The sequence below is a fragment of the Lissotriton helveticus genome, chromosome 5_1 (genome assembly GCF_964261635.1).
Source record: "Lissotriton helveticus chromosome 5_1, aLisHel1.1, whole genome shotgun sequence".
NCBI classification, from domain to species: domain Eukaryota; kingdom Metazoa; phylum Chordata; class Amphibia; order Caudata; family Salamandridae; genus Lissotriton; species Lissotriton helveticus.
In genome coordinates, this window is record NC_136065.1 from 16,905,209 (window position 1) to 16,915,749 (window position 10,541).

The 10,541-nt window shown below is 56.9% G+C and overlaps 1 protein-coding gene across 1 annotated transcript in view; it reads right to left on the reverse strand.

The window, feature by feature from the left end:
- Positions 1 to 10,541, reverse strand: part of LOC144754066 (mamu class II histocompatibility antigen, DR alpha chain-like) — a 215,672-nt gene that overhangs the window by 41,005 nt on the left and 164,126 nt on the right. The window contains exon 3 of the mRNA XM_078641589.1: positions 5,311 to 5,592. Coding sequence (XP_078497715.1) covers positions 5,311 to 5,592 — 282 coding nt within the window. The remainder of the gene's footprint in view (positions 1 to 5,310; positions 5,593 to 10,541) is intronic.

Sequence of the window (10,541 nt, forward strand, 5' to 3'; positions counted from 1 at the left end):
GCTACCAGGAGGAGGAATGCTCCTTCGTATAGTTCAATGAATCTGAGGTAAAACATGAAAAATACAACAACATAGAACCCGCCCACCGCCCACTTCAACCCTCCAAACTAGATGAAAAATCCCAAGCCACCCCCACCCAAACACGTCTTCAGAGAGCCATAGAATACAATTGGAGACATCCCTCGTGGTCAACAGCGAACCAGGCAGGCATCCCAGTCAATGAGGGACGGAGGGACCGAAGGAGCTATAGAATAATCAGTGCAGGTAAACAAATATTAGAGACAAGTGGAACCATTGACCCAAGGATAGGCCAGGCACCCACATCCGTGGTCTGGCAGAGTCAATATTGCTGCATATGTAAAGGGGACAGGGGAGCTCCGCCCGCATCCGTGGCGGAGAGTCAGCGCATTACATGAGGCAATGTTCCTGGCAGCCACAGGGTCAGGTATAATAGGTGCTTTAGTGATTGCTAATCACCAGGAGAATTTCATGGCAGCCTTAGAGGTCTGTGAAATAATGCTGCTTGGCATCTATCCTGTTTGGCCAGGCAGAGCAAGGGGTAAGGAATCCTGGCTTTTTGAAGAAGGCTTTTCACCTGCAGGAATTCTCGGTGGGCGGCCTGCATTGCGATGGTGAAAGCAGGGTAGAGTGTGATGTTATTACCTTGGTGCTGGATGGTTTGACTCTCTTGCGAGTCTGGTGTCCCTGTAGTTGAGCAGTCTGGCCATGATGGGTCTCGCCATCGCCTCAGGGAGAGGGCGTTAGCCCAGCGCACAATGCGCACGCTGGACGATGAAGACTGGCGAGAGGACAACACTGAACACGGAGCAGAGCATGTTTTCGACATAGATTTCCATTTTGTCGTTGCCCGTTGATACTGGAAATCCTAGGATGCAAAGATTTTTACACCTGGGATGCGCTTTGAGGCCTTTGTCCTTGAGCTTGATAACTTCCAGCACTTTCTCCATCTCGCAATGAAGGCAAGCACGGTAGGGCCATACAGCTCACTTCCATAAACCCACTGCTATCAACAGTAGGAGGCAGCCAGCCCTAGCTATATATGGCCATCCGGGCACCGCCCGTCGCGTGGCACCAAGGCACCTCCCGATAGTCTACTAAGTCCGAGTCCGTGGGCACCACAATCAGAACTGTTCAGGCTTAGCCACACCCTCACCTGCACCCTGGCATCAGCTGTAATTGCGTTGTCTCAGGGGCACGGTTGGGAGCCCCAAGACAGACCAAGTCATCTGCTTCTCACCGCACGGCAGGCCTCCTGAAGGGCTGGAGGTTCCAATCGCAGCTGGGGGAGTCCTCCGCCCCAGCAGCTCTCACACCAAGCACTGAGGAAGCAGCAAATGGCACCGATCAGCAGGGATGCCCCCAGCATGCGGCCTGGATCCAGAGCTGCCCAGGAGGCACGACCACAAAGCACCCCACTGGAGTCCATGGGTGGGGAAATAATAAGCACAGCCTGCTCACATCCCTCTCCACCTCAGATGCTGGTCGAGCGGAGCTCAGAAACATCCTGGCACCTCGGATATAGATCGGATTAATTCTCCCAGTGAGAGAGGAGCTGTCCCCAGAACCAGTTTTGAGTGACTGGATTAGTTGCTCATTTCCCTGACTACAAGTCTTGGGTGGGCACAGGTGCTCTGCACAGGGGAGGAAAAGCTCTGCCATGTTGGATTTAGGTAGAGAGGGGCACTGAGGGACTGTGGGATTGTTTCCAGTAGGGCACACAGGACCTGATGCAAAAGTGGGTAGGATTATCCCTGGGAACTTTCCCCTATTAGTTGGTGAGGGGCCAGGACTCGCCCACACACACAGACAAGTGCAAGGCATAATTGTGGCACCCCAGGCATTCTTTTCAGAACATTACTGTGCCTGTGGAAGACAGAACATTAACTACACCTGCTGCTGAGGCCTGTGGGGAGAACCCTTAGGGCTGGCTCTGCTCCCACCTCTAGGTGAGAACAAAGAATTGTACTCCAAGGGTCAGTTGGCTGACCTCCTGTTAAGCTACAGCAACAATAAAGCTGTTAGGCCATATTCCTCGGGGAGGCCAGTCAACCAGTTTCAACTTGACCTGCCCTGGACCCTGCTGATGGCTTCTGTGGAGTGGGTTGTGACCCCCAAGTGCTGCTCCTGAGGTCCTGGAATCTTAGACTGGCATCAGAGTATATTTCTTTTGCATAACCCTTAAACCTGAGACATAAAAACATTTTAAAGGGATTTTGCTTGGAGAACTGACCGAAGACCGGGACTAGCCGGTGAAGACGATCTGCAGAGGGTGCATAGATGGTGGGCCTAACTTCACCCCAGTTCTTGCTATGCTCTTCTCCACTGCAGAAAATCTGATTTAGCAGGACCAGCACTGACCAATATCTGACGACATCATACCCTCTCCGGCTACAACCTACAGCCTTGCTCCCATGAAGGAATCTGACTTCCAGAAAAGAGTCTAAGTCTAAAGGTAGAAATATTCCCGGGCCCGATGCTGAGCAGCATCTGGGTTGTGGATCCTGGACTTTCCATCAACACGTTCACCAAGGCCTCGTCCTTCAGCACCACATCATTGACGACCCTCTCTTTGGATCCAGCCTGCTAGTTTGCCTCGCAGAAGAATCTACCTTCTCAGAATTTTCCTAAGCTAGAAGGTATCTCTTTGACTGGACCAGCATGTTCCTTGTATCCAACCCGCCCTCCGCTGCGGTCAATCTTACCTTTGTTCCAGTCTAACGTCAACAGTTACCTGCTGTTGGCACTTTTCTCTTTTTGTCGCTATTTTTATTTAAAACTTGAAACATTCCCCTAATTGAATTTTTTTCATTTTGTCCATTACATTTTCTCTATATTTATAAATGATAGAATTAGATTTTTATTGTGCTTTTCTTTTCTTTTTTTTTTTAGCCTCTTGTTCGCTTTTACTCAGTAGTCGATCCAGGATTCAAGGTGCACGTTCTGGTGGTTTTTGCCAGTTGAAACCGAACACAAATATGTGCAGAAAATAGTGTACATGCAGTATTTGTGCACTGCAGAGTGGAGAAATATGAGCTACTGGCACATTACTCCCCATTATGATGGGCACAGTGGGGGATTCAGGTGCAATTTGAACACCTGGTTAATCTCGAATCGAGCAGAATTGAGATTTACCGGTGTGTAGTTTGCACCTGTGAGGTCTTAACATTTGCAGTTAGATGGTAATTGGAGCATTAGGTTTAGCATATGGTAGTCATAGTCATTGAAGACAGAGTGGTTCTTAACCCTTGCTTATGGAACAAACCTTAGAATGGCAGATATTTCAGAGCTATGGTTAATGCAATCTATTTCTTCAAAATGGGGGGCATATTTCTGACCTTTCTGTAGCATTGTATGTTAACCTCATCTTAAAATATAATCAATAGTTTAGATCTGGTGTCTGTGTTTTATCACCTGTGAAGCACACCACAAATCTTAATTTGCTTTCAAGCAGTAATGTATCAGACACACCTTGGTTGTAGTGATGAGCTTAGGTTGTGGGTGCTAACACCGATGTGTTAAAAATACCTATGGTATTTGTGAATATACAGATCGACATACTGTGATTTTAGGGCAGACATATAGGCATCTTCAGTACGTTCTTTCTCCATTGTGAAAGATTTCACCTGACCATCGGCCGCCTCCAATTCGATTACTCTCTCAGGACCGCTGCAACAATCTCTCTCAATTCTTCGGCAATAAAATCACTGCCATTTAGAGCAACTTTCACTCACAGCCGGACCCGACAGACCTCGCCAAATGCCTCCTGGTCTTATCAAAAGACCAATGCTAACCACATGGGATGTCATTACCCAAGATGAAACTGCTGTCACCATGAAGTCCATCCACACTTGGGCCCCATCGGACCCCAGGCCCTGCGTCGCCTACTCCAGAGGACTGCATCCCATCAGCGCCATGTTCACACCCATTCTGAATGACGCCACCTCTTTTGCGACCGTCCCAGATGCATTGAAACACGCAACAGTCCTTCTATTGCTGAAAATACCCTCTGCGGACGCTTCAATGCTTGCCAACTACAGACCAATCTCCCTGCTACCATTCCTGGCCAAGGTCTTAGAGAAAATCATCAACAGACACCGTAGCGAATACCTCATTGACCACCAACTCTTCTGCACAACTCAGTCTAGTTTACGACCCAACCACAAAAGGGAAACTGCTCTCATTACTGCTATGGATGATATACGCACGAGTCTGGACGGAGGCAACACAGAGGCCCTCACCCTCCTGGACCTTTCCGCAGCGTTTGACAGTCTCCCACCCCATCCTGATACAACACCTACATGACATCGGAATCTAAGGACATGCACTCCAGTAGATCTGCTCCTTCCTGACTGGAAGGATCCAGTCAGTCAGCCTGGCATCTCAATGATGTCATCAGTGATGTCACTGACCATGACATGAGTGATGTAATATGTGAGGTCATAAGCAGTGTATTGTGGGTGGGCACGAGTTATAGTCAGCTCAGCTAACTATAACTTCACTGGTTTTCTACGAGTGAAACCTGAACCTAACTAGGACATCCCTGTAAACTTTGTTTTTTTCCACTTGAGGCCCTCAGGAGTAAAGTGAACTTCATTCTCCAACCAGTAGTGTGCCAGGAGGCGTGTTTGCAGAGTTGTAGAGAAAGGGGACGAGGACTCCAAAGACCTCTCAGTAATCCTCCTGTGTGGGACTTACTGGAGGTAACAAGAGGGTTTGTTGTCCCCCCAAGTATTCTCTGAAGCCAAGGAGACTTCAATCCCCAATCAGCAGTACGACAGGAGGAGCATTTGCAGAGTGCTGGAGAAAGGGGGTGGGATCTCCAGCGAGATGCCAGGCTTTTTTCGGTACATTTTTCTTTTCTATTTTTTGAGGAAGGGGAGCTGCGTTGCCCCCCTTACCTGGGCCAATTTCAGCTCCAGGGACAGCATCCCTTGGAGCCTGGTCTTTCTTTATTTCTTCATAAACGGGGCCGTGCAGCCCCCCAACTGGGCTGATTTTGGCCCAAGGACCCCATCCCTCGGGTCCATCCTCTATTATGGGTGCCCTGGTCCCATGATGCTGGGGGGGTCTCCCATTTATAACATTATGAGCTCTGGGGAGGTGGTGGTCCCCGGGGCAGGCCGTAAGGTCCTCCATAGCATTTTTTTATAAAGAAGCCCCCGGGAGGTGGTCGTCCCCGGGGCATTAGTAAGCCTCGGGGGTGGGGGGGTGCCCCCCCCCTACATGTATCGAAATATGAAAATGCCACACATATGCAATCTGAAACCTTGGCATCTATGAGTCACTTACCCCAAAGCTTGTTCACGGTGCCCTGCTGCCCCCAGTGGTCCACGGAGCAGGCGTACTCGTCCCCCTCTCTGGGGATAAATGTCAGGTAAAGAAATTTCCGGAAGGAGAAATCATCATTCGGGTAAAAGTCCGTCTCTCCGACCCCCTCGAACATGCGCTCTCCGTTCTTCAGCCACGTGGCTTTGATGACGGGCGGGAAGAACTTGTTCATGAAACAGATTAAGACGTTCGGCTCCCCCAACTCCATCGGGTTCTCTGTGAACACCATCACATCGGGAGGATCTGAAAAAGACAGTAAGAAGTGTCTGGAGATTAGAATATGGGGTAAGAACATCGAAGAAATGGTGGGTACGGAAAGAGGAAGAGAGCAGGAGAGTGAATGAGATGCAGACCAGAAGGGAGGAAGACACAAAGTGAAAGGAAGAGAGGGAGAAAGGGGGTAGGGCAGATGTATAGGTTGTGGAAGGAAATGGAGGTGAGTGGGATGGAGGACAGGAGGAAACTTGGACTTGATCAGGGGCTTGTATTGAAGTACAGGACAGGAGGCAGAGAGCAGGATGCAGAGAGCAGGAGGCAGAGAGCAGGAGGCAGAGAGCAGGAGGCAGAGAGCGGGAGGCAGAGAGCGGGAGGCAGAGAGCGGGAGGCAGAGAGCGGGAGGCAGAGAGCGGGAGGCAGAGAGCGGAAGGGAGAGAGCGGGAGGCAGAGAGCGGGAGGCAGAGAGCGGGAGGCAGAGAGCGGAAGGCAGAGAGCGGGAGGCAGAGAGCGGGAGGCAGAGAGCAGGAGGCAGAGAGCAGGAGGCAGAGAGCGGGAGGCAGAGAGCGGGAGGCAGAGAGCGGGAGGCAGAGAGCGGGAGGCAGAGAGCGGGAGGCAGAGAGCGGAAGGCAGAGAGCGGGAGGCAGAGAGCGGGAGGCAGAGAGCGGGAGGCAGAGAGCAGGAGGCAGAGAGCGGGAGGCAGAGAGCAGGAGGCAGAGAGCGGGAGGCAGAGAGCGGGAGGCAGAGAGCGGAAGGCAGAGAGCAGGAGGCAGAGAGCGGGAGGCAGAGAGCAGGAGGCAGAGAGCGGGAGGCAGAGAGCGGGAGGCAGAGAGCGGGAGGCAGAGAGCGGGAGGCAAAGAGCGGAAGGCAGAGAGCTGGAGGCAGACAGCGGGAGGCAGAGAGCGGGAGGCAGAGAGCGGGAGGCAGAGAGCGGGAGGCAGAGAGCGGGAGGCAGAGAGCGGGAGGCAGAGAGCAGGAGGCAGAGAGCAGGAGGCAGAGAGCAGGAGGCAGAGAGCAGGAGGCAGAGAGCTGGAGGCAGAGAGCTGGAGGCAGAGAGTTGGAGGCAGAGAGTGTGAGGCAGAGAGCGTGAGGCAGAGAGCGTGAGGCAGAGAGCGGGAGGCAGAGAGCGGGAGGCAGAGAGCGGGAGGCAGAGAGCGGGAGGCAGAGAGCGGGAGGCAGAGAGCGGGAGGCAGAGAGCAGGAGGCAGAGAGCGGGAGGCAGAGAGCGGGAGGCAGAGAGCAGGAGGCAGAGAGCAGGAGGCAGAGAGCAGGAGGCAGAGAGCTGGAGGCAGAGAGCTGGAGGCAGAGAGTTGGAGGCAGAGAGCGTGAGGCAGAGAGCGTGAGGCAGAGAGCAGGAGGCAGAGAGCGGGAGGCAGAGAGCAGGAGGCAGAGAGCGGGAGGCAGAGAGCGGGAGGCAGAGAGCAGGAGGCAGAGAGCAGGAGGCAGAGAGCAGGAGGCAGAGAGTTGGAGGCAGAGAGCAGGAGGCAGAGAGCGGGAGGCAGAGAGCTGGAGGCAGAGAGTTGGAGGCAGAGAGCAGGAGGCAGAGAGTTGGAGGCAGAGAGCAGGAGGCAGAGAGCTGGAGGCAGAGAGCTGGAGGCAGAGAGTTGGAGGCAGAGAGCGTGAGGCAAAGAGCGGGAGGCAGAGAGCGGGAGGCAGAGAGCGGGAGGCAGAGAGCGGGAGGCAGAGAGCGGGAGGCAGAGAGCGGGAGGCAGAGAGCGGGAGGCAGAGAGCGGAAGGCAGAGAGCGGAAGGGAGAGAGCGGAAGGCAGAGAGCATGAGGCAGAGAGCGTGAGGCAGAGAGCGTGAGGCAGAGAGCAGGAGGCAGAGAGCGGGAGGCAGAGAGCGGGAGGCAGAGAGCGGGAGGCAGAGAGCGGGAGGCAGAGAGCAGGAGGCAGAGAGCAGGAGGCAGAGAGCAGGAGGCAGAGAGCAGGAGGCAGAGAGTTGGAGGCAGAGAGCAGGAGGCAGAGAGCGGGAGGCAGAGAGCTGGAGGCAGAGAGTTGGAGGCAGAGAGCAGGAGGCAGAGAGTTGGAGGCAGAGAGCAGGAGGCAGAGAGCTGGAGGCAGAGAGCTGGAGGCAGAGAGTTGGAGGCAGAGAGCGGGAAGCAGAGAGCGGGAGGCAGAGAGCGGGAGGCAGAGAGCAGGAGGCAGAGAGCGGGAGGCAGAGAGCAGGAGGCAGAGAGCGGGAGGCAGAGAGCGGGAGGCAGAGAGCAGGAGGCAGAGAGTTGGAGGCAGAGAGCAGGAGGCAGAGAGCGGGAGGCAGAGAGCGGGAGGCAGAGAGCGGGAGGCAGAGAGCAGGAGGCAGAGAGCGGGAGGCAGAGAGCGGGAGGCAGAGAGCGGAAGGCAGAGAGCGGAAGGGAGAGAGCGGAAGGCAGAGAGCATGAGGCAGAGAGCAGGAGGCAGAGAGCAGGAGGCAGAGAGCGGGAGGCAGAGAGCGGGAGGCAGAGAGCGGGAGGCAGAGAGCGGGAGGCAGAGAGCGGAAGGCAGAGAGCGGAAGGCAGAGAGCGGAAGGGAGAGAGCGGGAGGCAGAGAGCGGGAGGCAGAGAGCGGGAGGCAGAGAGCAGGAGGCAGAGAGCAGAAGGCAGAGAGCAGGAGGCAGAGAGCGGGAGGCAGAGAGCGGGAGGCAGAGAGCGGGAGGCAGAGAGCGGAAGGCAGAGAGCGGAAGGGAGAGAGCGGGAGGCAGAGAGCGGGAGGCAGAGAGCGGGAGGCAGAGAGCATGAGGCAGAGAGCAGAAGGCAGAGAGCAGGAGGCAGAGATTTGGAGGCAGAGAGTTGGAGGCAGAGAGTTGGAGGCAGAGAGCGGGAGGCAGAGAGCGGGAGGCAGAGAGCGGGAGGCAGAGAGCGGGAGGCAGAGAGTTGGAGGCAGAGAGCGGGAAGCAGAGAGCGGGAGGCCGAGAGCGGGAGGCAGAGAGCAGGAGGCAGAGAGCGCGAGGCGGAGAGCGGGAGGCAGAGAGCAGGAGGCAGAGAGCGGGAAGCAGAGAGCGGGAGGCAGAGAGCGGGAGGCAGAGAGTTGGAGGCAGAGAGCGGGATGCAGAGAGCGGGAGGCAGAGAGCGGGAGGCAGAGAGTTGGAGGCAGAGAGCGGGAGGCAGAGAGTTGGAGGCAGAGAGCGGGAGGCAGAGAGTTGGAGGCAGAGAGCAGGAGGCAGAGAGCGGGAAGCAGAGAGCGGGAGGCAGAGAGCGGGAGGCAGAGAGCAGGAGGCAGAGAGCGAGAGGCAGAGAGCGGGAGGCAGAGAGCAGGAGGCAGAGAGCAGTAGCCAGAGAGCGGGAGGCAGAGAGCGGGAGGCAGAGAGTTGGAGGCAGAGAGCGGGAAGCAGAGAGCAGGAGGCAGAGAGCGGGAGGCAGAGTGTTGGAGGCAGAGAGCGGGAGGCAGAGAGTTGGAGGCAGAGAGCGGGAGGCAGAGAGTTGGAGGCAGAGAGCAGGAGGCAGAGAGCGGGAAGCAGAGAGCGGGAGGCAGAGAGCGGGAAGCAGAGAGCGGGAGGCAGAGAGCGGGAGGCAGAGAGTTGGAGGCAGAGAGCGGGAAGCAGAGAGCGGGAGGCAGAGAGCGGGAGGCAGAGAGTTGGAGGCAGAGAGCGGGAGGCAGAGAGTTGGAGGCAGAGAGCGGGAGGCAGAGAGTTGGAGGCAGAGAGCAGGAGGCAGAGAGCAGGAGGCAGAGAGTTGGAGGCAGAGAGCTGGAGGCAGAGAGCTGGAGGCAGAGAGTTGGAGGCAGAGAGCGTGAGGCAGAGAGTTGGAGGCAGAGAGCAGGAGGCAGAGAGCGGGAAGCAGAGAGCGGGAGGCAGAGAGCGAGAGGCAGAGAGCAGGAGGCAGAGAGTTGGAGGCAGAGAGCGGGAGGCAGAGAGTTGGAGGCAGAGAGCGGGAGGCAGAGAGCGGGAAGCAGAGAGCGGGAGGCAGAGAGCGGGAGGCAGAGAGCGGGAAGCAGAGAGCGGGAGGCAGAGAGCGGGAGGCAGAGAGCGGGAGGCAGAGAGCGGGAGGCAGAGAGCGGGAGGCAGAGAGCAGGAGGCAGAGAGCGGGAAGCAGAGAGCGGGAGGCAGAGAGCGGGAGGCAGAGAGTTGGAGGCAGAGAGCGGGAAGCAGAGAGCGGGAGGCAGAGAGCGGGAGGCAGAGAGTTGGAGGCAGAGAGCGGGAGGCAGAGAGTTGGAGGCAGAGAGCGGGAGGCAGAGAGTTGGAGGCAGAGAGCAGGAGGCAGAGAGCGGGAAGCAGAGAGCGGGAGGCAGAGAGCGGGAGGCAGAGAGCAGGAGGCAGAGAGCGGGAGACAGAGAGCGGGAGGCAGAGAGCAGGAGGCAGAGAACAGGAAGCAGAGAGCGGGAGGCAGAGAGCGGGAGGCAGAGAGTTGGAGGCAGAGAGCGGGAGGCAGAGAGCGGGAGGCAGAGAGTTGGAGGCAGAGAGCAGGAGGCAGAGAGCAGGAGGCAGAGAGTTGGAGGCAGAGAGCGGGCGGCAGAGAGCGGGAGGCAGAGAGTTGGAGGCAGAGAGCGGGAAGCAGAGAGCGGGAGGCAGAGAGCGGGAGGCAGAGAGTTGGAGGCAGAGAGCGGGAGGCAGAGAGCGGGAAGCAGAGAGCGGGAGGCAGAGAGCGGGAGGCAGAGAGCTGGAGGCAGAGAGCGGGAGGCAGAGAGCGGGAGGCAGAGAGTTGGAGGCAGAGAGCAGGAGGCAGAGAGCAGGAGGCAGAGAGTTGGAGGCAGAGAGCGGGAGGCAGAGAGCGGGAAGCAGAGAGCGGGAGGCAGAGAGCGGGAGGCAGAGAGCTGGAGGCAGAGAGCGGGAGGCAGAGAGCTGGAGGCAGAGAGCAGGAGGCAGAGAGCGGGAGGCAGAGAGCGGGAGGCAGAGAGCGGGAGGCAGAGAGTTGGAGGCAGAGAACGGGAGGCAGAGAGCTGGAAGCAGAGAGCGGGAGGCAGAGAGCGGGAGGCAGAGAGCGGGAGGCAGAGAGCGGGAGGCAGAGAGTTGGAGGCAGAGAGCAGGAGGCAGAGAGTTGGAGGCAGAGAGCGGGAGGCAGAGAGCG